General features: G+C 42.1%; 1 protein-coding gene across 1 annotated transcript in view; it reads right to left on the bottom strand.

Moving 5' to 3' along the window:
* The window catches only part of cntnap1 (contactin associated protein 1), a 45,789-nt gene that overhangs the window by 3,693 nt on the left and 14,596 nt on the right, over window positions 1-27,500 (bottom strand). The window contains exons 4-23 of the mRNA XM_061981951.2: window positions 25,581-25,734; window positions 21,699-21,902; window positions 16,260-16,444; window positions 13,423-13,572; window positions 11,446-11,707; window positions 11,227-11,376; window positions 10,971-11,145; window positions 6,265-6,371; window positions 6,063-6,185; window positions 5,754-5,957; window positions 5,164-5,320; window positions 4,968-5,095; window positions 4,723-4,896; window positions 4,315-4,533; window positions 4,011-4,250; window positions 3,709-3,948; window positions 3,503-3,630; window positions 3,083-3,176; window positions 2,777-3,007; window positions 2,644-2,688 (exon numbers count right to left, since the gene is read on the bottom strand). Coding sequence (XP_061837935.2) covers window positions 2,644-2,688; window positions 2,777-3,007; window positions 3,083-3,176; window positions 3,503-3,630; window positions 3,709-3,948; window positions 4,011-4,250; window positions 4,315-4,533; window positions 4,723-4,896; window positions 4,968-5,095; window positions 5,164-5,320; window positions 5,754-5,957; window positions 6,063-6,185; window positions 6,265-6,371; window positions 10,971-11,145; window positions 11,227-11,376; window positions 11,446-11,707; window positions 13,423-13,572; window positions 16,260-16,444; window positions 21,699-21,902; window positions 25,581-25,734 — 3,370 coding nt within the window. The remainder of the gene's footprint in view (window positions 1-2,643; window positions 2,689-2,776; window positions 3,008-3,082; window positions 3,177-3,502; window positions 3,631-3,708; window positions 3,949-4,010; window positions 4,251-4,314; window positions 4,534-4,722; window positions 4,897-4,967; window positions 5,096-5,163; window positions 5,321-5,753; window positions 5,958-6,062; window positions 6,186-6,264; window positions 6,372-10,970; window positions 11,146-11,226; window positions 11,377-11,445; window positions 11,708-13,422; window positions 13,573-16,259; window positions 16,445-21,698; window positions 21,903-25,580; window positions 25,735-27,500) is intronic.

Here is a 27,500-nt window from a genome sequence, read left to right as displayed (position 1 = left end):
AAACGCCGTCGGCTTCGCTTGGCCTGAGCTAAGCCTAAAATACCACAACGGAGACCCTGTTGAACAACTTAAGCTGTACATCAAGCAAGAATGGGAAAGAATTCCACCCGAGAAGCTTAAAAAATGTGTCTCCTCAGTTCCCAAACGTTTACTGAGTGTTGTTAAAAGGAAAGGCCATGTAACACAGTGGTGAACATGCCTTTTCCCAACTACTTTGGCACGTATTGCAGCCATGAAATTCTAAGTTAATTATTATTTGCAAAAAATAAATAAAGTTTATGAGTTTGAACATCAAATATCTTGTCTTTTTTAGTGCATTCAATTGAATATGGGTTGAAAAGGATTTGCAAATCATTGTATTCCGTTTATATTTACATCTAACACAATTTCCCAACTCATATGGAAACATGGTTTGTAAGTTAATAGAAATCTTTGACTTTTAGATATTCCCAGATAAACGTCATGCCAAACAGACTGCAGATTTACACTTGATTTTTTTGTAAATCAGCTTTTATTTTTACTGCATGCAAATATACGGAAGTACTAAACGGTAGAAAATGAATGGATGGATGGATAAGTACTGTGGAGAATGCATATATGTTTAAGAGTTATTTCTTTATTCATAGCCATGTTTGAGTACTTTTCCTTTTTATATTCTACCAGTTTCTCTTTGTCCTCAGATGCCTGTTTAGTGTCTTAACCTTGGAATGTGAATACCTCCCCCACTTGTTCCCTATCAGTGTTGCGAGGGAGAGAGGGGGGGCTTTCTTTTGCAATCCCACCCAACTAGGTCCAACATCATAACCGCTTTGAAGCAGCTCTGAAGGAGGTAGCCTACTGTTACCACTCTACTCAGGTTATTTTGTATCATGGGATTGTTCCATCTAGTCCTAAAATTGAACAGTGTGCAAGGAGTTGGTTTTTCCGTTTGAATGTCAGATCAACTAGAGTAGCCGATATGAATGTATTGGTCTAGGTGGTTCTCCTAAAGCTTTAGTAAAACTTGATAATATTCCAATTCTGTCTTGATGGTCCTTCTTACTCAGCATATATGTCATCGAAAGAATTTGGGATTGACCAGCAACTTAGATTCCCTGGGAGGTCGACGCAACAATACTTAAAACCATAAGAAAACCGGTTAAGTCGCCCTGTCCCTACCTATATCAAAATCAGTAGGGTTCTTTGTCTGTGAATATTCTCATTCATCCAGGTCATTGTATTCTCAGGACATTGAATTGATCACAACTGGACTGTTCAGATTGTCGTATAAAAGTAATTTCGCCTCTCACCCGAGCAGGCTTCATTAGTCCCTGCTCAACGACTTAAAATAAGACACGTGTAGTCTGAGGTTGCCTCTACACTAAGACGACTAAGGTTACACAGGATCCCTGTCCACAAACACACACAATGCCATCGGTTTAGCTTTGGTTTAAGACCCCATCTCCCCTCCGTCATATACTACGTCATAGTCACTTCTGATCTGGAAGTGTATCCACATAAACATTAAAGAGGTGCAAGCAAGATGTCCATTTCGATTTCTTATCTGCGACTTGTTGTGCGAAGATACCAAAAATGGCTGTGAGTGTAACCAAGAAGAGGGAATTCTTTGTCTGGACCGACGACTGAAAGTAACAAACGATTACAAACCCGTAATGTACACGCTCCCTTTTTTATCACATCCACGAGAGCTCGCATTCTCATTGTCTCCCCTTCCACAAATGGACAAAGTTTTCCGCTACGTAGAATCACAGCTGACCTGGACCTTTGAAAGTTCTCTTGCCATTCCACTGGCACAACACACTCGTTGACAATCATATCCCACCAGGCTGCCGTTCTTCCAGGCCGTATCCAAAAATCGTTGCCCGACATTGCTATGTTGCCGTCTGAGATGTGGTGCATCCGAAATGAGTGGAAACCGGCTGCTATGAAGCTGACCCGTGGCGCGTTGTTTCTGATGTCACTTCCTCTCCAAATTTAGTTTATAAACGATCAATGAGTCCATATCGAGCCATAAGAGCCAGAGATTCAAGAAATAAGACGGCGCACTTACCCAAGGAGGGGAACCTTAAACGATGGGTTAGTGTGACTGACACTGGGTTTAGGCTAAATAGTTATTTGTTTAAGGGGTTATCCGGCTTAATAAAGACAGGGCCTGAGAGCTTGGTGCCGGATCCAAAGTATTTAACCTCTGCAAAGGGGGCGTTCCCCAACAGGAATGGTTTTGATCCATTGTGGTGCACAAACGACAGCTGTTAAGATCAAGGACTGTTGTGCTGACAGACATCTCTTTTTTTTTGGCATCTTCACAACACTTTAGATCTGTCCTATTGAAGTCTCTGAGCATGAACTGATGAAGCCTGCTGAGCATCTACAAAAAAAATCGAAGCAGTCCAGTTGCAATCCATTGAATTCTCTGATTGTACGGTTCTTGCTTTGAAGGACAATATAAATATATCTTGAATGAAATTTAAATTGTTGGAAAAGCTTCCCTAATGGATATGCAGTGTAGCATTAAATAGTGGTCAAGTTGTGTTGTAATTGTGTCAGATTTGAAGTATGGTTACAACATATAGTCAAAAGTATACCTAGTTTGCAGAAAAAATGAGAAATTAAGATAGGATAGGATGAAAAGACGAAGCTCACCTATTATCCAGAACAGGCCAAGGTCGTCATGGATGTATATATACTCTAAAAGGTAGATACAGTATATCCAGTCAGTAGATCCGAAAATGAATGTTTTGGTTTATTTCTGCGTTTCCGAGTTGAATGAACTCACCTATGCTCGTAAACCAAGGATCTACTTCCCACGGCACATAACCAAGGACAGGCGGGAAGGCGCCACAGATCGACTCGGAGACGTAGCCTTGTGTCGTTACCGGGGGGTCCGTTTCATTGGGCCGGAAGAAAGCCTTTAGGGGGGCATAGACATTGTATCTCACTCCTGATATGCAGCCGATGAAGCCTGGGGCGTTGTGCCTCTGGATCTCGTAGTCGATGTCTCCAACCTCTGAAAGACAGAGTCAGAATGTAGTTCTTTGAGAAGGAGGCCTCACCAATGCTCTGTTGTAGATAAGAAGGTTACCCATCACTCTGCCCAAGAACATGGACTTCGGAGAGTCAAATCTAGCATCCTCCACTAAAGTGATCTTCTCCACAATGGGCTCCATGTAATCCACCTGTATGGAAATAGAGATAAAATCAAGCATCTTATCAATCCTCTAATCAAGCATGGATGTGAGAGGCATTTGTTTGGTAGTGGTGCAGATTTAGCTCCAGTTACTGGAGTGTCGGTCCTAAGCCCAGATCTATGGGAGGGTCGCATGCGGCTGGAAAACTGAACCATACAAATAATCTGAGTCAGCAAACAAAGAACATACGAACTTAGTTGACAAAGGATCTTTAAGGTTCTGGGAGACTTGCAAAAAAAACTGCCAGATGTACCATTTCAAAAATCATGGATGTATGTACCATTTTTTTGGCATTCAGGTATCAAATCTGTTACCTGTGTTTTGATGGTCCTGTTGTGTCTGGTTATATTAATGTAATGCGGGTATCCATCTGCCAGGTTTCTCCGAGTCAGCTCGTACTTGTGGGTAATGAGTCCCAGTTTGTATCTCAGATCCACGCTACCTGTGTGGAGAGAGCAAACAGAAGCTAGTGTGCGCTCTACATGATGATAGGCAGCAACAGCTTGGGTTTTTTTCTAACCATCGGTCTTGAGGACCACAGCGATGTAGTCATGGACAAAGGAGCTGATGTAGAGCAACACGGCCGGCTTGTACACGGTGCTGAAACTAAACTCAATGTCGTCCGCCGTGTCGTTGTAGCCCAAACTGAAATTGTCGTAATGTGGGTCAATCCAGTTGGCCCACGCCGCTTCGTCGGATATTGGCTTCTTCCGCACGTTGTACCTCAGCCAGGACCCAATCTCAAAATAGGCTCCGATGTCTTAAATGAGACAGAAGGAGAATCCATACTTTGTCTGGTTTTATAACAGACCAATAACTTACCTTTATGGCAGTAGAACCCATCAAATGCGGTATTGTTGCAGTCACATGAGTAGGAGGCGTAGCCCTCAATACACTGTCCACTGTGGCGACACGGTATGGTCGCATTGAGACACTGCCCAGTACAGTTCCTCCTGATACCTCTTTCCTCATCGACCTTCCCTTCCAAATCCAGAGGAATACCATTCAGCCGTAGCCCTCGGAGACAGCCCAAGAAGGGTTTCTGGGTGAAATTGCGTGAACCTATTAAAAGATTGGTATCAGTTATGCTATTTCCTTCAAGATATGCAGACCACACTACACCTACCTACTACAAGAGGATTGGTGAACTCCATGGTGACAAAAGTCTGACTGGGGAAACGCCTGACAGTCCAAGGTTGGTAGTCGACTTTAATCCGAGCGAACTTCACATTGAGCTCAGCCTGGACGAAATGCCACTCGTTATCATTGAGTGGTACGGGTGAGCGTAGGGTTACGTTCTGGATGCCATCCCCCACCATGAATATGAATACAAGGTTATGAGTGGCTGAAAAGAAGGTAAGAAGTTGGTTAGACATCACTTCAGAAGACCTAGTCAAATCCAGAGCGTCCATCTACTGTACTTCTGCTTCCAAAGAATGGAAGGTGGATTGGAATTAATTCCTCAAAGAAAGAAAGTACAGAGTGGGACCCTGGAGGTGAAAAGGGTCTACAGGTCGCTTCTGAGTGAACTCACTGTTGAGCTCTATCCGGATAAAGTTCCGAAGGTGGTCATCAGAGTTTTCCAAGAAGACCGAGTCGTATCGATACGTTTTGAAGTGGAACGAGATGTCGGCGCTGGAGCCCGGCCTGAAGGTTGGGAAGGTGATGTTGGCGGGCTTGGTGAAGGATATAGTGTTCCAAATGTTTCCTGCAACGTTAGCAATGTTAGCAGAGGAATAATAACTTGTTTGCAACAAATAGTAAACCAGTTGAGCTCACTGTCGCCATGGCAGCGTAAGGGTCCTACTGTGAACTGTGCTTCTGAGCCAGTCCTGTTTGTGTCACCAATCACCACTCTCCTGACAGGAAGGTGGTCCCTATAGTCCAAGTATCCTTTATCTGAGTACCTGAAGGATCACAATATTTGTTACAAAGTTCAAGGCAACACAAAGCATACAGTATGTTCTTGTCTTACCATTGTCTGTAGTCTGCATCACAGTTGCATTGATACTTCGGGTCAACGCAGGTTTGGTTTATTGCACAACCGCACTTTTGGACTTCTCTGAATGTTCCGCCCCAGTAATAGTGACTCTCATTGTTACGGCCAATCCAGTAACCAAAAGGTCTTCCATCTAAACCACAGAGCGAGTATCATTGCACCAGTCACGCCTCCCCATTGGCACATTACCAAAGTATTCTCAGGGCATTCAATCGATTGCAAATAGACTGGATTGTCTTAGAAAACAATTTGCCTCTCATCCAAGTAGGCTTCATCAGTTCATGCTCATAGACTTAGATTGGTCAGATGTAGTCCTAGTCTTAGATTAGTTAGATTGAGTCTAGCAGCTGGTGCCAAAACCCCAACTATTGCCTGGGCAAGGATGGTTCCGCCCTATTGAAGTGAAGAAAACAACTGTTGAGAAATCAGTCGTTCAGTCTGGATTTCTAAGTCTTGCCTTCTAAGACAAACCAAACAGTCCAGTTGCAATTGATTAAATGCCCTGAGAAAACGATGAGCCGGATGAATGAGAACATCCATAGACATGACCAACGTAGTTTACTCACCGGGCGTGTTGAGGAAGCGGGACTTGTAGCAGGAGTAGTCTACCCACTGCTCGCAGTACATGGAAGTGTTGGCCAGGGCTGTGACTTCATCCCAGGAGGCATTCCAGTAGTTGACATTGCCGATGTACGGCTTGTCTATTGAACTCCCCGACACCTTGGTACCATGCACGCGGTCGTGCAGAATCACGGTCCAAGCTTTGTAGGCTGTAACAGAACCAATTGAAACTCAATAAGTAAGTTTGACAGGAATCATATTGCAAGATACAATCAGGAGCCATATTTGGTGATTTAGACTCAAGTCTTACTTACACTTCATTTTACAGTACACCTCGAATGGCTTCAGCGGTCCACTCAGATCTGGATCGATGGTGTAGTTCCCGGACCAGTACTTGCCGCTGAGCCTGTAGGCCTCACATGACTCTTTATAAACAGCTGTTTGAAAGGTTTAACATTATTCAACTGCTTCTGTTCAGGTGGACTTGGCAGTGTTGTTGAGTGTTAAAGTACGTACACATATGACACACTTCTCCTTTATAGCCCGTGTTTTCACAAAGACAGATGAAGTCATCCCAGGACTGGATGCATCGGCCTTCGTGCTCACAGGGATTGGGAGTACATCTGTAAAAAAATTAATTAAAAAAATTAATAATGGAATATTTAATGTGCGCACAAGATTACATTTTAAAGGAATTTGGCATATAAGAAAGCTATTTCTATTTTTGCGATAAACTTTGATTTAAACCCTGTGTTCTTATGCTTCCATAAGATGCTTTATATTTACAACAGATTCAGTTATAAAATTGAAGAATCAACTTTCTAAGAAACTGTACTGATATTTAGTTTTAACAATTCGCTAGCTATGGAGTTGTAAAATGTATTAAATATTGCTATATATATAAAAAATATCTTTGTACATAATTATTCAAATAAATAATGTGTCAGGTTCAAACACTGATGACCTCTATTAAACAGACAAAGGAGCAAGTAATTAAACAGACAGAATTCAATTTAGCTCAATTGAGGAGAAACGTCTGGGCTGTACTCTTGTACAGTGTCCCACCACGCCTCCTCTTTTATTTGGACTTTCCCTGATTACATGGCAACAGCTGTTTCTAATGGAAGGGGGTCGTAAACAGCCGCTGCCTTTGGTCACAAAACCGTTCAAAGAAAAGGTGCCTGGAGGGGGGTCAGGTCCTGCTTCCTCTCCGCTTTGTAGATCTCGGGTCAAGACAAAATCTTCCTGAGGATTACAATACATCAAAGAAACCGACACCTTCGTGTCACTTCCCATCCTACACAGTGGAGTTTTACAAGCCTTTTGATCGGTAAGATCAAAGACAGCTTCTGTCTGCTCGCCGGGAACTCATGGAAACACAACGTTTTGTGATAACTTAGATACAATTATTCTGACATAATGTGTATGAATAAATATTTTGCTAAATAAAAACATAAGCCTAAAAAACGTGTTTCATATAATAACTAGAAATGTGTATATCATATTAAATCAATTTCTTGCCATATCATGATTTTTACATTGGAACCTTGATTTATGATTCTTTGCAACTTTTCCAATTACAAATTTTCAGATTGCGCTTTGCTTATATCCATGTTGCTGCTACTTGATCTCAGCGCTGTTGGGACCGAGGGTGGACCGCTCCTCTGTGCATCAGTTGGTGATGTATCTACGCTGCTTACTTGTGTGCATGCAAGAGATCCCCTGCTGGCCCTACTATGGACTGGACTCTCACATTATTAACCGTATCCACTCGGCAGCCATTGCACCGGTCACCCAAGGGGTGAGGTTCCCCACATCTGCGGTCCCCTCCAAGGTTTCTCATCTCGAGTATTTTCTTGCCCAGATGGGGGATCTTAGCCGAGGATGGAGTTGTGGCTTGTGCAGCCCTTTGAGATATTTGTGATTAAGGGCTATATAAGTCAACTTTGATTGATGGATTATTTTTGTGGTCCCACTGTCCGTCATAGTGTTTGCTTGTATTGAAGAGATTGAGGAAGTCAGCGTCGTACTAAAACAACGTTTTAATTGTGATGAGAACTGACTTTTCTGGAAAAAGATGCCATAGCGGACTTATATCAATCAACCATTATTTATATAGCCCTAAATCACAAGTGTCTCAAAGGGCTGCACAAGCCACAACGACATCCTCGGTTCAGAGCCCACATTGATTGATTGATTGATTGATACTCTGTAAACCAAAATGATAACTGCTCTCTTCATCTAAGATGTGGAACACAAATTTAGGAACACACATTAAGGTGATTTTTAATGCACATAACCTTTACCAACTCTTCCCAAACAACACACAAGTTGTTTGTTTGTTTTTGTCAAAAGGTAGATGTATGCCGTTTTTATTTTACTGCAGGCAGAGAAAATGAATAACATCATAGGGGTGGGCCAAGGAAAAGGCAATCTAAAAAAAATACATACAGTAGTGTGTGGAGACCCCTAGAGGTAGTTGTAGGGTGTCCCCAGCTTAATTACAGATAGTTAATAGTAGTGGACCCTTATTTTCCATAATTTGTAGCTTAACTTACTAAATTGTCCAAGTAGCTTGCCCATCACTGGTTAAGATAACAGTTGGAATTTTACTCAAAACAGTCGCAATTTTACAAGAAAAGCTTAGAATTTTGCCAATTTTATGAAAAGAGACGTAATTTTACTTGACAAAAGTCACAATTTTATAAGAAAAATTGTAAAAATTTTGGCAATATTATAATAATAATCAGAATTTTACTTGGCAAAATGATGACAAAAGTAATAATTTTACTCGAAAAAAAAATGTCACTATTTTACAAGAACAACAAAAACAATTGGCAATATTGTGGAAAGTCAGAATTTTTATATGATAAATGTCGCCATTTTGCATTAAAAAGTAATAATTTTACAATAAAAAAAAGTTATAATTTTACGAGAAAATATTACAGAAACAGAAACAATATGAGAAATTGTTCCCAATTTTATAAGAAAAAAGTCGACACATTGTAAAAAAAAAGAAAAAAGAAAAACGGCTTTTAGTACATTTATTTTCTTTTTGAATTTTTTGTTTGTAATTGGTTTTTAATCTTCATTATTTACTTCAATTTATTACAGTATGTCTCCATATACATATTTATTTTACTTTTTTAAATAATTTTGGCCAAAGGGGGCACATTTAAATTTCTTACACACACTTGTTCTTACATATGCTGACCAGAGGGGGAGCACTTCAAATTTTTACACACACTTGTTATTTCATATGTTGACCAGAGGGGGAGCACTTTTAAAACTGACACAGATCTCTATTTTTTGTTTTTTGTAATGTGCTTAAGGCTTAAGGTTACCTCCTTGTTTAATATCCAGTACTGTATAGCACTTTGTTTTGTCTTCAAAGTGTACAAACCTTGACTAAAATATCGACTTTTGTCGAGGCTGGAAGCCATTGTTCATATTTACATTGCTTCTCATGGAGAAATGTTCTTCAACATACTTTGGATTCACGAACCCTGTTCAAGAATGTGTCACATTAGCTCAGGGGTCGGCAACCTTTACCAGTCAAAGAGCCATTTTGACCAGTTTCACAAATTAAAGAAAACAATCGGAGCCACAAAAATCTTTTGAAATTTAACATGAAATAACACTGCAAACTAAGTTTTTTTTTTTGCTTTATGCTATGTATAAAGCAAGGGTCTCAGACACGCGGTCCACACCTTAATATGAAAATTGCCCGCGGGTTTTATATGAATGGCACTTGTCAGCGTCATTCTTGTCAACCCTCCCGATTTTTCCGGTAGACTACGAATTTCAAGGCAATTGTTCTCTCGAACGGGCCGTGAAGGTACAGCATTTAACGCCCACTACAACCAACGTGCTGGCCCAGCCACACGGTGTATGGGGCTTTTGCTTTCTTACGTAAGTGACAGCAACATAAACACAACAGAACAAATACCCAGAATCCCATGCAGCCCTAACCTCAACCGACGCACGGGGGGGGGAGCAGGGGTGGGGTGGGGGGCGGGGTTTGGTGGTAGCAGGAGTGTATAATGTAGCCCGGAAGAGTCAGGGCTGCATGGGATTCTGGGTATTTGTTCTGTTGTGTTTATGTTGTGTTAAGGTGCAGATGTTCTCCCGAAATGTGTTTGTCATTCTTGTTTGGTTTTGGTTCAAAGTGTGGCGCATTATTAGTAAGAGTGTTAAAGTTGTTTTATATGGACACCGTCAGTGTAACCTGTGTGGCTGTTGACCAAGTATGCCTTGCTGTCGCTTACGTGTGCAAGCAGAAGATGCATTAAAAAGAGGCTGGGCTGGCACGCTGGTAATACAGGTTGTAGAGGGCGCTAAATGCTGTACCATCACGGCACGCCCTTATTATCATTGTTAGGGTGAAAATTGGAGAATATTAAACCCGGGAGGTTTCTGCGAGAGGCACCAAAATCCGGAAGTCTCCCGGGAAAATCGGGGGGGGTCAGCAAGTATGCAGCTGAGCCGCATCAGAGTGATCAAAGAGCCGTATGCGGCTCCGGAGCCGCGGGTTGCCGACCCCTGCATTAGCTGCATATCATTGTTTATTTTATATACATTTTGCTCTTTATATTTAGAAAATATTGTATTATTTCAGGTACTTTGTATTTTGTGAGATTAAGTCTAAAATAAGGTAATTAGAAATAACTAAAGTATTTATTAAAAAATCCCCAAATGAACATCGCTGGCATTGCCCCTGCAGACGTGAGATGGGAAGTTGCCAGCTGAGTAGAGTTCACAAAATCTACCAGTGATTAACGCCACCTCCTCTATGGACGTGAACCCTCAGCCCAACGTCTGAAGCCAAGGAGAAGCTTCCTCAGCAATGTCCAGCCCCTAGCTACATCTCGGGAAGAAACCAGACTACAGCTATGGACACAAAGACTAGAGAAAGACCCCCCTCCTATTGACATGGGAATCCCCCCTTCTGAAGACCTGCTCCCCAGGTCAGAAACACCATGGGTCACTAAACCGCCTGAGAACAGGAACAGGGCGATCAAAAGCTGCTATGACCAGATGGGGCTACAAAACCGGCCCAACCACCTGCGAATGCGGAGAAGAAGACCACACGATGCAGCACTGCCTTGTCTGTCCTCTGCTACCCAACCAGTGCAGCTTAAAAGATCTTGCAGAGTTCAATGACAATGCAAAAGACTGTGTAAAGAAATGGGAAACTTAATTGAAACATATTCATGTCCTACCTGTCAGTGATGCCACACGTTCCTAACAGCAGTTCGGCGTAGCGCCCCCACTGTCGCTGCAAGACAATGTCGATGTCCAGCTGCTCGTTGTCTATGAAGATGTGCTGCATGCAGCCGTGGAAGCGGTTCAGCTTGGTCTCGCACTTCTGTACCGTGTTGTTAGTTTTCGGGCATCCTGGGGGCGCAAGGCCACAAATGGGTAAAGAGCGCCGACTTTGTTTCGGGTTAATCTCGGTACTGTTGGTTATCGGTTCACCTCCAAAGAAGTAGCGGTCCCCGGTGCGTATGGTGAAGGGGTTGGTGATCTTCAGCGGGGAACCCTCTTCCTCGTCGATTGTGAGGGTGAGAAGGTTATCTCTGGCTGCCAAGTCCACTGAATGCCAGTAACCGTCGTTGAGCCTGTAGCCTAAGAAAGCAAAGAACGAGCAGTCAAAGAACGGATGCCAACACAAACCGTTGCATCACCACTGCCAACCTGCGGCAAACTGCAGTTTCTTCTTGCCGGGCTGAAAGATGGTTACGTTGATCTGGCCCTCGCTTAAACCCAGCTCCAGGGCGCCCAGGTCGTCGGCGAAGCGTGTGAACATGAGCAGCCCCGTGTAGTCCCACGAGCGGAACTTAAACTTGACAAACATCCGCGGCTTCCTGAAGAAGCCTGGCACTTGCAGGTAGTTGTTGGGTCCGGCGAAGGTCATCGGCTTGAGGAGGATGTCGCGGCAAGCAAAGTGCATCTCTTTCTGGGGAGTGTGGAGAATGCATATATTTTCAAGTGTTCTTTCTTCATCCATAGTCATGTTTAAAGCAGCTAATATTTTCCCATGTGAACACTTTGGGTTTTTATCTTATGTCCGCTAGTAAACTCTTTGTTTCACCTTGAAGGTGCCGTACTGTCCGCGTAGAGGTATTACATACTCCCTTCCTGTGGAGAAGGCCTTATGTGTTCGGAACAACAGATGTATTTCTTTGTGGGCGGGAGGGGCTGTTTTCTCTCTAAAGAAGATGAGTCTTTTTGTTTGAATTTAGACCTCTTCTTGCTGCTGCAATTGTCGCATTGTAAGGGCTGGTCTCCAATAGCTTTAGTAAAACTTGGCCAAGTACTATTCTGTCTCGGTGGTCCTTTTTACTCAACATATATGTAATCCAAAAGAATTTGGGATTGACCAGTTTGTTTTATTCCCTGAGAAGAAGATTGGTCACACGCAACAATTTGGGGGCTTCGTCCGGGATAACACGGTCTCCAATAGCTTTAGTAAAACTTGGCCAAGTACTATTCTGTTTTGGTGGTCCTTTTTACTCAACATATATGTAATCCAAAAGAATTTGGGATTGACCAGTTTGTTCTATTCCCTGAGAGGAAGATTGGTCGCACGCAACAATTTGGGGGCTTCGTCCGGGATGACACGGTCTCCAATAGCTTCAGTAAAACTTGGCCAAGTACTATTCTGTTTTGGTGGTCTTTTTTACTCAACATATATGTCATCCAAAAGAATTTGGGATTGACCAGTGTGTTTTATTCCCTGAGAGGAGGACTGGTCGCACGCAACAATTTGGGGTCTTCGTCCGGGATGACACATTGAGGATTGGACGTCTCTTACACTCTTCTGGACGGACTCACCTGGCGCCAAAACAGATATCAAGGTAAGTAGAGCCTTTTGTAAAATCTGCATTAGGAGTCTGTCCTGAAGTCGGTAAGTCAAACACTGTTTTGGACCACATGGACAGAATAGTAATATTATAGGAATGTTGAGTGTATTTTTTTACCTTACCTGCCTCTACATAATAGTTGTAAATAGTGTTCAACTCACATCATTGTGTCTAGACTATCGTGACGGGCTGCTTCACTGACGACTAAGCAAATAGTCGGGTGTGGCTACCCTGGGTTGTTGGTCTTCACCTAAAAGAGCAACGGGTTGGAGTCCCTTTGTATGGAAAGGTAGCTGAATGAACCCCTGGTGTTGTCGCCTTCTCCTGGGCTGAAGGGCGACGTGGGTGCATGATGAAGCAAGACAGATGACGGCGATGAATCGTTGAACAACAGCTTATTTTATTGATTTCTCTCTCCCCTCAGCAGCCAGGCAACCAGTTCTTATAGCCCGGAATGATGTCGGGTCCTTGAGTTCATAGTACCGCAATTGGCTTCGGTCATAACTAACCGTTGACAATATGTAAGCATTATGACCGTTACTTATGGAGAACTATCCGGACTCTACCTACCTTTGACAGATTTACTAAGCCTTGCTTTTGTGAAGTGTATGTCATTCACCTGTGCATGTCACACATAATGGTCATATTTTATTACCTGCCCAAGATGATAGACCATAGTTAATAAGAACTGGCTGGCGGCTTGCTCCAGGAGGAATGTAATATTTCACCATACGCAAAACATGTTATTTCTTAGACAAACGGATACTACAGTGGCAGATAAGTGTGGATTAACCTCTCGATAGGATACCTTTCTTGGTATTACGATGTCCTCTTCTTCACTCTTCGCCTTATAGATGATATTGATGTCATTGATGAAGACATTCTCCAGGCAGCCCCGGAAGTTTGGGGTGGTGGGCAGGTGAGGCATGTTTGGTTCTATCACTCCACCAACGTACAGCTGAGAGACACACCAAAACATGTTGTCCAAAGTATCTTAAAAATAAAACTACACTTTTTTTTTTGGAATTTTACCATCATCCTTGCTCTTTTTTGTTTGTTCTAAATTGTAGAAAACCGCTGGTAAGAAGAGGCTAACAGTGCGGGTAATGGCAAGTCATCTACAAACCCCGTTTCCATATGAGTTGGGAAATTGTGTTAGATGTAAATATAAACGGAATACAATGATTTGCAAATCCTTTTCAACCCATATTCAGTTGAATATGCTACAAAGACAACATATTTGATGTTCAAACTGATCAACTTTTTTTTTTTTTTTGCAAATAATCATTAACTTTAGAATTTGATGCCAGCAACACGTGACAAAGAAGTTGGGAAAGGTGGCAATAAATACTGATAAAGTTGAGGAATGCTCATCAAACACTTATTTGGAACATCCCACAGGTGAACAGGCAAATTGGGAACAGGTGGGTGCCATGATTGGGTATAAAAGTAGATTCCATGAAATGCTCAGTCATTCACAAACAAGGATGGGGCGAGGGTCACCACTTTGTCAACAAATGCGTGAGCAAATTGTTGAACAGTTTAAGAAAAACCTTTCTCAACCAGCTGTTGCAAGGAATTTAGGGATTTCACCATCTACGGTCCGTAATATCATCAAAAGGTTCAGAGAATCTGGAGAAATCACTGCACGTAAGCAGCTAAGCCCGTGACCTTCGATCCCTCAGGCTGTACTGCATCAACAAGCGACATCCGTATGTAAAGGATATCACCACATGGGCTCAGGAACACTTCAGAAACCCACTGTCAGTAACTACAGTTGGTCGCTACATCTGTAAGTGCAAGTTAAAACTCTCCTTTGCAAGGCGAAAACCGTTTATCAACAACACCCAGAAACGCCGTCGGCTTTGCTCGGCCTGAGCTCATCATGGACTGATACAAAGTGGAAAAGTGTTCTGTGGTCTGACGAGTCCACATTTCAAATTGTTTTTGGAAACTGTGGACGTCGTGTCCTCCGGACCAAAGAGGAAAAGAACCATCCGGATTGTTATAGGCGCAAAGTTGAAAAGCCAGCATCTGTGATGGTATGGGGGTGTATTAGTGCCCAAGACATGGGTAACTTACACATCTGTGAAGGCACCATTAATGCTGAAAGGTACATACAGGTTTTGGAGCAACATATGTTGCCATCCAAGCAACGTTACCATGGACGCCCCTGCTTATTTCAGCAAAACAATGCCAAGCCATGTGTTACATCAACGTGGCTTCATAGTAAAAGAGTGCGGGTACTAGACTGGCCTGCCTGTAGTCTAGACCTGTCTCCCATTGAAAATGTGTGGCGCATTATGAAGCCTAAAATACCACAACGGAGACCCCCGGACTGTTGAACAACTTAAGCTGTACATCAAGCAAGAATGGGAAGCTTAAAAAATGTGTCTCCTCAGTTCCCAAACGTTTACTGAGTGTTGTTCAAAGGAAAGGCCATGTAACACAGTGGTGAACATGCCCTTTCCCAACTACTTTGGCACGTGTTGCAGCCATGAAATTCTAAGTTAATTATTATTTGCAAAAAAAAATAAAGTTTATGAGTTGGAACATCAAATATCTTGTCTTTGTAGTGCATTCAATTGATTATTAGTTGAAAAGGATTTGTAAAACATTGTATTCCGTTTATATTTACATACATATGGAAACGGGATTTGTACATAAAACCCTGTTGAAGTGAAGTGAAGTGAATCATATTTATATAGCGTATATATATATATATATATATATATATATATATATATATATATATGGGGCGGCATGGCGTAGTGGGTAGAGCAACCGTGCCAGAAACCTGAGGGTTGCAGGTTCGCTCCCCGCCTCTTACCATCCAAAAATCGCTGCCGTTGTGTCCTTGGGCGGGACACTTCACCCTTTTCCCCCGGTGCCACTCACACCGGTGAACTGAATGATGAAAGATAGGTGGTGGTCGGAGGGGCCATTGGCGCAAATTGCAGCCACGCTTCCGTCAGTCTACCCCAGGGCAGCTGTGGCTATGAAAGTAGCTTACCACCACCAGGTGTGAATGATTAAAGGGTTCTACGTGTAAAGCGACTTTGGGTACTTAGAAAAGCGCTATATAAATCCCAGTTATTATTATTATTATTATAGCGCTTTTCTCCAGTGACTCAAAGCGCTTTTACATAGCGAAACCCAATTTCTAAATTACATTTAAACCAGTGTGGGTGGCACTGGGTGCAGGTGGGTAAAGTGTCTTGCCCAAGGACACAACGGCAGTGACTAGGATGGCGGAAACGGGGATCGAACCTGGAACCCTCAAGTTGCTTTGATTGATTGATTGCGACTTTTATTAGTAGGTTGCACAGTGAAGTACATATTCCGTACAATTGACCAATAAATGGTAACACCCGAATAAGTTTTTCAACTTGTTTAAGTCGGGGTCCACTCTACCAACCGAGCTATAAGTTGAAGTTGTTGAAGGTTTTTGGATGTTTTTTAGAGGGCTTTTATTGGCAGAATAAATCCTCTATTGATAGCTTTATTGGTAGCTTAGGTTATTTCTCTATTTTGAACGCACGAATAAGAGAAAAACGTGTCTTCTCACGTTGTAGATCGATTGGCAAAATTCCAAAAAGTCGTTTTTTTCCTTAAAAAGCCCAACTCCCAAAGACGCCGGCCCACCTTGTTGTCCAGATCCAAGTGGCTAAACTCTCCGTTACAGTTGGCCGTCACTGTCTGGCTGTCCACGGTGAGGTTCACTTGTCGACCCGAGCGCCTGATGGTGACGTAATGCCAGTGGAGATTATCCAGAAGGCTGCCAGCCACCAAAGTGGTCCGGCCGTCTGTTTTGTGTATAACGCTACTCCCTGAAACAAAGAGGCAGCTTGAGGCTCTCGTCTCGGACATCTTCCGTTCGATAACCATCATAATGAGAGCTTGCCCAGGGGGTGATCAAGGGTGATGGGTCAAATGCAGATTGACACCTAGTGTGTGTGTGACAATCATTGGTACTAAGGGTGTAACGGTACGTGTATTTGTATTGAACCGTTTCGGTACAAGGGGGTTCGGTTCGGAACGGAGGTGCACCGAACGAGTTTCCACACGGACATATTAAGTAGCGCACCGCACGTTGTGTAAACAATGGCACAACCGGGCTATGACAACATGTAAAAGCCAGAGCTGGAAGACCCTCCTGCCTCGTTAAGATCTCCCGTTTGGGAACATTCCGGTTTCGCGGTGCGATACAACAATGGATAACATCGCTTCAACGCATTCAAGCAGCCTCTCCTCGGCGAGTCAGGCAGGGCTAAAGCAATAACAAATGCCAGATTTAAGACCATATTGCATTAAAGACTAGATTCTGACCCACTTCTATGGTGGAAGAACAATGAGCCCATATATCCTCTTACTACCAAGTTAGCCAGGCACTACCTCGCCATACCTGTACCGTGCCCATCGAAAGGGTATTTTCCACAGCTGGAGCAGGTCTGCTCTTTCTGCAGACAATGTGGATAAACTAGGCTGACCATATTCTGAAATCGCAAAAAGAGGACACATATATGCGTACCAAGACGGGCAATTATACTCGAACTTGCTTTATATATAATATATTTATTTAAATAAAGCATTTTTTCTCCTCTGTTGACAGCAGTGTTGGCGCTAAGAATTTTCAAAATGGGGTCCCTGGGACACCACATCAAGTCATAAAAATGGTGTACCACAGTAAAATTTTGGGGTCCCACTAAGCGTTTTGAAAACAAGTGATAAACGTATGCATTATCCTGTTAAATCTCACATTCTATATTGTGTTTTGGAAAAAGGTTGTCATAAATGTTACTTCGTTCATTAAAAAAAATGTTTTTTTAAAAAGAAGTAGGAAATGGATGGATGTTTTTGGGGTGGAGGAGTCTGCTCGGGTGCTAGTTAGCTTGAAGCTAACAGCTAGCCTGTCTCCATCCTGGAACAATGTGGATCCAGCGGGAGATAAAAGTGAAGTTTCCATGTACTCACAAAGACTAAAACAAGTCATTTACTGGAAACTCGGCACAGGATGAAGGTAAAAAGGTGGACTTTACACCAGGGGCGTCACTAGCTTTTAAGGACAGGGGGGGCTTTGCCCCCAGGAGATGCACAGGATGCGAGCGAATGTTACGCACGAGCACAAAACTTCACAAACGGCTAACAAAGACTTAGAAATTATTCATTGTTATTATTATTATTTTTTTTAAATGCACGGGACGAAATGAAATGCTCCCCGGGACGATGGCTTTTAACCATATATTTTCTTTTTCTTTTTATGTATTTATTCATTTTACATTTTATATTAAATGTCTTGGTTTTTCCTCCGTCTGAAAATCCTATTAAATGTTTAACAAGCCATCCTATAATAATAAAACAGCTATTAATGTAACAATACAATAAAACAAATATATTTAATGATTTTTTTTTCATTATTTTAACAATAGGCTTATGTATATTACTTTATATAGATTCTACAAGAAACACAAAACTTAAAAAATAAATGATTTACAATTGCACACACAAGGTTTTGTGCAGCTTCACTCATTGTAAAGGAAGATAATGTGCTTCGTACACCTGCAGGACCGCACGCAAGGTCGCAGAGAAAATGCGGGCTGGAATTTGAGTGATGTGGGCATTTTCTATATGAACAAGTGGAAGGGATTGGATACCGACGCACGAAAGGGGCTCTCTACCTTACGCTACGAAGTGAGGGGAAACTGAGTGAATAATAACAGGTTATATGATTATTTATTTAAACTCATATTTGGGCCACTTTATAATGAATATGTCGGCATTTATTTGTAAAAAAACAACAAAAAAACAACAAATTATTTAGGGGGACTTAAGAATATTTTAGGGGGGCTTGAGCCCCCCTAAAATAGGCCTAACAACGCCAATGCTTTACACTCACCTTAGTGTTTACAATCAAGTCTTTCTTTTGACAGCACCTCGCGCTAAACCTGTCCCAGTGCAAACTGAGGAAGTGTTTGTCATTGACAAAACTTTCGGCCAGTCAAAATTTACGACCAATAAAAACGCAATAAGCGGGGACGGAAATGTGACCCGGCAAATGTAAACAAAACACTGGCAGAAAGCAATAATCGAGACAATAAAAAAACAAGCAAGCCGGGCGGTAGGTAGGTAGGTAAAAAAAAAGAAAACAAGTCCTTTCTGATTTCAATGCTTAAAAAGACACAAAACGTGCGGTAACGCCAACACTGCTTGACAGTATAACAAAATAAGTCACACTTATATTCTGTAACTGTGTGGAATGCTAAAACACCCTCTGCTGCGTTGACAATGTCTTCTCCTTTTCCAGGTCGCACAAAGTCAATTTAGCAGACGAGCTCTCGCCCCGCACAGCTGTTTTGTGCTTTGTAGTGTCCTAATTGCGGCTTGTAGATCTTTGGCCCCTTTATTTGAAACAGATATATACGTTCCTGCTTTGCACACAGTACATTCTGCTCCCAATGTGTCACGGCCAGGACGAAAATAGGAATACTTTTTTCCGCAAGTTGCATTTACGTTTCGGCATTTCTTGTTTTCATGTCTGTCTCTCCACTCACTAGCTTGCTCGCTCTCTGTCTCTGCCCCTCCCCCACGAATGTTTCTGCGTCACGCCTCCACAGTTTGTTTTGTTTTTATTCCCTTCTTAACCCTGGACGTACATTGAAAATACACGCAACCCTAACTCAAAATGCCGGACATTTGAGGCATTTAAGAAACCCCGCCCGGACACCCCCGCAAAAGAGGACATGTCCGGGGAAAAGAGGACGTATGGTCAGCCTCGGGAAACTGATTTTTCTGGCCAAAAAATTGAGTGAAAGTCACCAGGGTTAAAGGCTGTGGCAGTTTAATGTTGCACTTTATATGTAGAAAGGTTTTGTTAAGAAACCAATTCTGAGCCTTATCTTATTTAGTTTTTATTTTATATATGTTGACGGCATTAACCCGAGGTTCGACTATCCGGCGTAGCCTCCTCTCCAGTACACCTGAATAGACCTTACCGGGAAGGCTGAGGAGTGTGATCCCACGATAGTTAGAACACACCCTGCGGTTCCCCTTCTTAAAGAGAGGAACCACCACCCAGGTCTGCCAATCCAGTGGTACCGCCCCCGATGTCCACGCGATGCTGCAGAGTCTTGTCAACCAAGACAGCCCCACAGCATCCAGAGCCTTAAGGAACTCCGGGCGGATCTCATCTACCCTCGGGTCCTTGCCACCGAGGAGCTTTTTAACTACCTCAGCAACCTCAGCCCCTGGACCCTGTGTGTATATGTATGTTATTGTTATGCTTAGCATTCATCACTGCCTGCTGTTGCACTGGCTCACATCCATCACACACAGAGCTATTTTAAAGCAATGTTAAAAGGATAAAGCCATTGTTTACAAATTTTGGTAAATAAATAACCATCCATCCATCCATCTTCAACCGCTTATCCGGAATCGGGTCGCGGGGACAACAGCTCCAGCAGAGACCCCCAGACTTCCCTCTCCAGAGCAACATTAGCGACTTCCTCCTGGGGAATCCCAAAGCGTTCCCAGGCCAGAGAGGAGATGTAATCCCCCCATCTGGTCCTTGGCATGCCGCGGGGTCTCCTCCCAGTAGGACGTGCAACGAGAACCTCCCTAGGGAGACGCTCGTGAGGCATCCGCACGAGATGCCTGAACCACCTAAGCTGGCTCCTTTCCAAGATAAGGAGCAGCGGCTCTACTCAGAGTCTCTCTCGGGTGACTGAACTTCTCACCCTATCTCCAAGGGAGATGCCAGCCACTTTTCTGAGGAAACTCATTTCGGCCACTTGTATCCGCGATCTTATTCTTTCGGTCATGACCCACACTTCATGACCATAGGTGAGAGTAGGAATGTAGATAGCTCGGTAGACCGAGAACTTTGCCTCTCGTTTCGTCACAACAGTGCGGCAGAGAGACTGCAATACTGCCCCACCTGCTCCGATTCTCCGGCTGATTTCCTTCTCCATCTTTCCCTCACTCGTGAACAAGACCCCAAGATACTTAAACTTCTCCACCTGGGACAGAGTCTCGTCCTCTACCTGGACTGTACAATCCATCGGTTTCCTGCTGAGAACCATGGCCTCAGATTTGGAGTTGCTGATCCTCATTCCAGCCGCTGAACACTCGGCTGCGAACCGATCCAGTGAGAGCTGAAGGTCACAAACCGAAGGTGCCATCAGGACCACATCATCTGCAAACAGCAGTGACGCAACCTTTAGCCCCCCCGAGACATATACCCTCTCCGCCATGGCCACGACTCCGCCTAGAAATCCTGTCCATGAAAATCACAAACAGGATAGGTGACAGAGCGCAGCCCTGGCGGAGACCAACCCCCACTGGAAACGGATCCGACTTGCATCCAAGCACCCGGACACAACTCTCGCTTTGGTTGTACAGAGATTGGATGGCCCTCAGCAGGGTTCCTCTCACTCCGTACTCCCTCAGCACCTCCCACAAGATCTCCCAGGGGACCCGGTCACAAATCCACAAAGCACATGTAGACTGGATAGGCATATTCCCAGGCCTTCTGCAGGATTCCCGCAAGAGTAAAGAGCTGGTCAGTTGTTCCACGACCAGGACGGAATTCCCATTGCTCCTCTTGAATCTGAGGTTCGACTATCGGCCGGACCCTCCTTTCCAGTACCTTGGCGTAAACTTTCCCAGGGAGGCTGAGTAGTGTGATACCCCTGTGATTAGCACACACCCTCTGGTCCCCCTTTTTGAAAAGGGGAACCACCACCCCAGTCTGCCACTCCCTCGGGACCGTCCCAGACTTCCATGCAATGTTGAAAAGGCGTATCAACCAATACAGCCCATCAACACCCAGAGCCTTCAGCATTTCTGGACGGATCTCGTCAACCCCCAGAGCTTTGCCACTGTGGAGTAAATAAATAACCAGAAAATGTATATTTTGTTGTTTTCTTACTGTACCGAAAATGAACCGAACCGTGACCTCTAAACCGAGGTACGTACCGAACCGAAGTTTTTGTGTACCGTTACACCCTTAATTGGTGCTTTAACTTTGCTGTGTGTGGAAACTTAACAAGCCTTGCTCTCCATTATTTTTTAGACATTAGATCGTACCGAGGCTGATATGGAGGTAGAGACGTCCCCTCTTCAGCTCCAGGGTGAAAAGGTCTCCCTGGACCCCCTCGCTGTGGAGCAGCAGTCCGTCCTGCTCCAGAGTCTTGAAGTTCATGGCGATGTGGTCGTCGAGCGTGCGAGACCTTTTCCCGGGGTAAGTGTAGATCACCGAGTCGTCACCGTTGTACTGCAGCACGTAGGAATCTGGGGAAACGCAACATTGACCCTACATTTTTTTAGGAAATTCTGTTGGAATTCATCCGAATTGTTGGCCTAAACCGGATGCGGCTCTTTAGTGCTGCCCTTGTAAATCCCTGAAACATTTTTAAAAAAGGATTGAAAATGGAAAAAGATGGGGGGGAAAATAATTGTTTTGTTTTAGTAAGTTTTTTGTTTGAGGGCAAACATGACACAAACCTTCCCAATAGTTAGAAAGCCAACTGTTTAACCCTTGTGTGGTGTTCGGGTCTGCGGGACCCGTTTTCATTTTTTATTAAAAGAAAAATGATACAATTAATTAATTTTTCAAACTGAGACTCACTGACTTTGGCTCATTTTCTGTGAAGAACATATATCAGAATACATATTTAATGACCACACACCATACACCCCCCCTACACATTTCTATTACATATAAGATGTCCGGGTCCACTGGACCCGGGGCTAATAGAAGTGTGGAAATTGATGTTCTGTGTACCACACGCAACCACCGACACACACACACACACATACACACACACACACACACACACACAGCAGGCCTAGACAGGAGGAGGACAGAGTGTAGGTACACAGAACATCAGAGGGTCAATTGTGCGAGAAAATGAGAGCAGACAGTGTTGACAAACAACGTTGCAATCTTGTGTGGGAACCGCAGGTGCGGAAACACAAAAGAAGAATCCCTGTGGGATGCAGAAACTGGCAGAGAAATTTTCCGTGCAACGTTCATATTGTTGTTGCTCAGCCAGCGTTTGTGGGTCTGATGGACACGTTGCATTTTGTGGCTTTTAATGCCTCACAATCAAACACTTTTATGTTCAAATACTGAAAAGGTGTTTATTGGGATAAGGTAAACATCTGTTCAGTATTTTAACATAAAAGTGTTTGATTGTGAGGCATTAAAAGCCACAAAATGCAACGGATCCATCAGACCCACAAACGCTGGCTGAGTAACAATATGAACATTACACAAGGGTTAATATGTTTGTGTGTATGCTTCACTGACTATTTGGTGAACATTGTTGTGTCCTACTCAATTCGGCGGTTCTTGAACTCACCATAGTTGTGTGGAGTGTGACGCAACAGTTTGTTGACATGTAAAATCTTCCACTCCTTCTTTGTCTCATTTTGTCCACCAAAACTTTTATGCTGTGCGTGAATGCGCAAAAGGTGAGCTTCGCGGATGTTATTGACTCGTGTGGAGTGCTAATCAGGCATATTGGGTCAATGCGTGACTGCAAGCTAATCAATGCTAACCTGCTATTTAGGCTAGCAGTATGCACATATTGTATCATCATGCCTCATTTGTAGCTATGTTTGAGCTCATTTAATATCCTTTACTTTTATCCACTTTGTTCAGTTCAGTTCAGTTTCAGTTTATTTCGAACATGCATACAATGCAATGTAGTGCATCACACAATTCCAGTTGTTTCATTACAGCACGTTCGAAAAGGAGTAGGAAGAAGCAGAGTTTATTTAATCCTACCCCTTTTCATACCATATGAATTTGATCCAATTTCCTTGTCCTCTGTAACAGAACAGTGAACAAATAAATCATAAATAAATAATATACCATAGTAAGCATACAAATATTAAATACATAAATAATCTTTGTCTCAATAAAAAATAAGAAATAAAAAAATATATATATATACCGTATTTTCTGCACTATAAGGCGCACCGGATTATAAGGCGCACCTTCAATGAATGGCCTATTTTAAAACTGTGTTAATATATAAGGCGCACCGCATTATAAGGCGCACAGAATAGACGCTACAGTAGAGGCTGGGGTTACGTTATGCATCCCGTAGTTGCGAGACCTGTTGTGGCTCAATATTGGTCCATATATAAGGCGCACCGGATTATAAGGCGCACTGTCAGCTTTTGAGAAAATTTAAGGTTTTTAGGTGCGCCTTATAGTGCGGAAAATACGGTGTATATATATATATATATATATATATATATATATATTTTTTTTTTTATATATATATATATATAATTGAGTTTTGCATGTCTCATGACACATTATCTGTATGTAGATTTGGCTGCATTTCAGACAGCTGTTTGTGTGCCATGTTGTTCCAGACCACAGCAAACGTTACCTAACTTGCCATTACCTCGCTTGTAATAAATCTATCAAAAGAAGACAGCCTGCAGTTTCCTTTAACTTGGACACACACATCTATACCTTTGGCCATTAAAAGCCAGTAATTTCCAGGAGTTACCTCACCTTCTGACTAGCCTCCGATTTACTAATGGTTTCCAATGTTGTAAAAATGTGTAGAATAAATATTACATTTCAACATTTCTGTCAACGAAGATTTGCTTCAGCCTGCGACACATAGTCATTTTGATAGTAGGTTATTATAGCTAATATAGACTCTTACGTCATGTGTTGACTTCATTATAACACTTATATACGGCTTTTCATTTTTTGCGGCTCCAGACAGATTTGTTTTGTGTATTTTTGGTCCAATATGGCTATTTTAACGTTTTGGGTTGCCGACCCCTGGCCTACACTGCAAAAACTGGAATCTAAGTAAGATTAAATATCTCAAATAAGGGTGATATTTGCTTATTTTCTGTCTGATAAGATCATTCTTCTCACTAAGCATATTTTATATTAGAGTGTTTTACTTGTTTTAAGATATTACAGCTTGTAGCTGAGATTTGATGACCTATATTGAGTAAAACATGCTTGGAACTAGAATATGAACTGTTGCAAAGCTGTGTCATCAACACTCACAAGTATAAAACTACTTTTCTTTAAAGTAATCATTTCTTATTTGAAGCATGAAATAAAAAATCATGGCTTTGACACAATTGTGTCTCATAATTAAAACGGATGACAACCAAATGGACTTTGCTGTTTTATTTTCAATGAAACAATAGAAAATACAATAGAAAATATTCAAACATTTAACATGTGACATTTCAAGCTATTTTGAACAGAAATAGTTCATGCCCATTCAGGTAAATTCTTCAAAATTACAATTAAAAAAAATTATATATGTATATTTGCGCACTAATTGACTGAAAGAGCACGCACTCGGCGTGATGATGTCATGTTATCGATGGAAAAATGCATTTTTAGACCATATTATTTGCCTGAGAGTAACAACGATAAAGAACAATAAATTAGTTTTTAATATAAGTTTGCTAATTTCAAGAAATGTAATGCCGAGCGCATATCATTATGTCATGATAATGACACTAGCATTTACTTAATTTAAGAATATTTTTCAACATATTGAGCAAAAAGGTCTCTTTTTTTTCTACCAAGAAAAGTGCACTTGTTATTAGTAAGAATATACTTATTTTAAAGTATTTTTGGGTTCATTGAGGTTAGCTAACTTGTTTTGGAAAGTCTTGACAAGCCGAATTTTCTTGTTCTATTGGCAGATAATTTTGCTTCGTTTCAAATAAAATACCCCTCATTTTTGTAATTTTTGTTCTTGTTTTTGAACACTGACTTTTTGCTGTGTAAATGGTGAAAAACAATGAAGTCCTGTAGCAGCTTTGCTCTAAAAACCTTATACTCTGTCCCAAAACATTTAAATTACCCACAAAATGAACAGTTGTTCCGAAGTGTAAGGGGACGCAGGTTAACAAAAATGATGTTTTTTACGTGACTTTTTATACAAAAAATTACACAAAATGTACCATAATGGCATCCAAACAGCTCCAGCCGCACGCCGATCTTTCCTCCGTTCTCCGTGTTCCACGCCAGAGGCAGCAGGCGAATGTGTTTCGCGGTGAAGGCATAATGGAAGACGTTCCTCTTCACTTGGTAATAATTCCAGTTTCCAGGCATTGTCTGCAAACACGAGTTATGTCGAGTCACCATCGTGATGTATTGTTAGGACACTGGAGATGAAGCTGGGATGAGATGAGCTTTGTCAAGGGTGTTCAAGATAATGAGGCCCTCTGAAGACCACTAACGGGGACAACGGCGATAATAAAACACCGTCTGAATGCAAAATTGACGAAAGATTATATTGGCACGAAATGACTTCCCTTCCAAGAAACGCAATCTTACACTGCAAAAACTGAAATCTAAGAAAGATTAAATATCTCAAATAAGGGTGATTTATTTTCTGTCTGATAAGATAATTCTTCTCACTAAGCAGATTTTATGTTAGGGTGTGTGGGGGGGCGTGGCCTGCGGACCTGCAGCGAAGCGGGGTGTGCCAGGACCGGTTCTCGAGATTAGCGACAGGCGCGTAGATGGCACACCTGGGCTGGCTTATCTAATCGCCGCTCGCTCTGTTAAAGGGCAGCAGCCGGGAAGGAGAGGGGTTGTTGATGGCGGAGAGAAAACCCGAGCACGAACGAGAGTGAGGGCGAGACGGACAGAAATGACTGAAAACAAACACAAAAAACATTTATTGCAAAATAAATTATTGTTCAGAAACATGAACGAGGCGGTCATGTCCGTAATTGGTGGTCTGAAGAACCCGGAAGAGCAAGTCTTCCACAGAGTGTTTTACTTGTTTTAAGGGTTTTGGTCCTAAATGATCTCAGTAAGATATTACAGCTTGTAACTGAGATTTTATGACCTATATTGAGTAAAACATGCTTGAAACTAGAAAATTAACTGATGCAAAGTATAAAACTACTTTTTTAAAGTTATAATTTCTTACTTCAAGCATGAAAAAAAAAATCATGATGCCGAGCGCATATCGTTATGTCAAGATAATGGCACTAGCGTTTACTTAATTTAAGAATAGTTTTCAACATATTGCATACTTGCCAACCTTGAGACCTCCGATTTCGGGGGGTGGGGGGTGGGGGCGGGGGGGTGGTCGGGGGTGGGGGGCGTGTTTGGGGGCGTGGTTAAGATATATATATATATATATATATATATATATATATATATATATATATATATATATATATATATATATATAAGAAATACTTGACTTTCAGTGAATTCTAGCTATATATATATATATATATATATATATATATATATATATATATATATATATATATGTATATATATATATATATATATATATATATATATATATATATATAAAGAAGAGAAATACTTGAATTTCAGTGTTCATTTATTTACACATATACACACACATAACACTCATCTACTCATTGTTGAGTTAAGGGTTGAATTGTCCATCCTTGTTCTATTCTCTGTCACTATTTCAGAACACACACATTATACAAATATACATTATAAAATCAATAAGAAAACGGGAGCTCTAATTTGGGAGTCTGAATTAGGATCAGAAGTTCCTATATAAACATTGCGCACTCACGTCACCTTTTTGTATTGATTACTGCAGCTGTGCACTGGATTCATTCACAAATACAAACTACAACTCACAAACACTTTAGAGTTAGGCTCCACCATCAGAATGTGTACTTAAACTTATAAAGATCACATGGATATTATTCAGTGAGTTGATTCACCAAAACTAACCTGTTATACAGGAGGAAAAAGCACACAGGACGTTTCAATTGTTCACAGACTGGTCGCGCTCATCAGAATAACAAGACACTTCCGGTCTGCAGGTGATAGCATTCAATTGGGAAGAAACGCCCTACTGCCCCCTACTGACC

The sequence above is a fragment of the Nerophis lumbriciformis genome, linkage group LG24 (assembly GCF_033978685.3).
Source record: "Nerophis lumbriciformis linkage group LG24, RoL_Nlum_v2.1, whole genome shotgun sequence".
In the NCBI taxonomy this organism is placed as follows: Eukaryota; Metazoa; Chordata; class Actinopteri; order Syngnathiformes; family Syngnathidae; genus Nerophis; species Nerophis lumbriciformis.
This window is presented reverse-complemented; position numbering and strand designations above follow the sequence as displayed.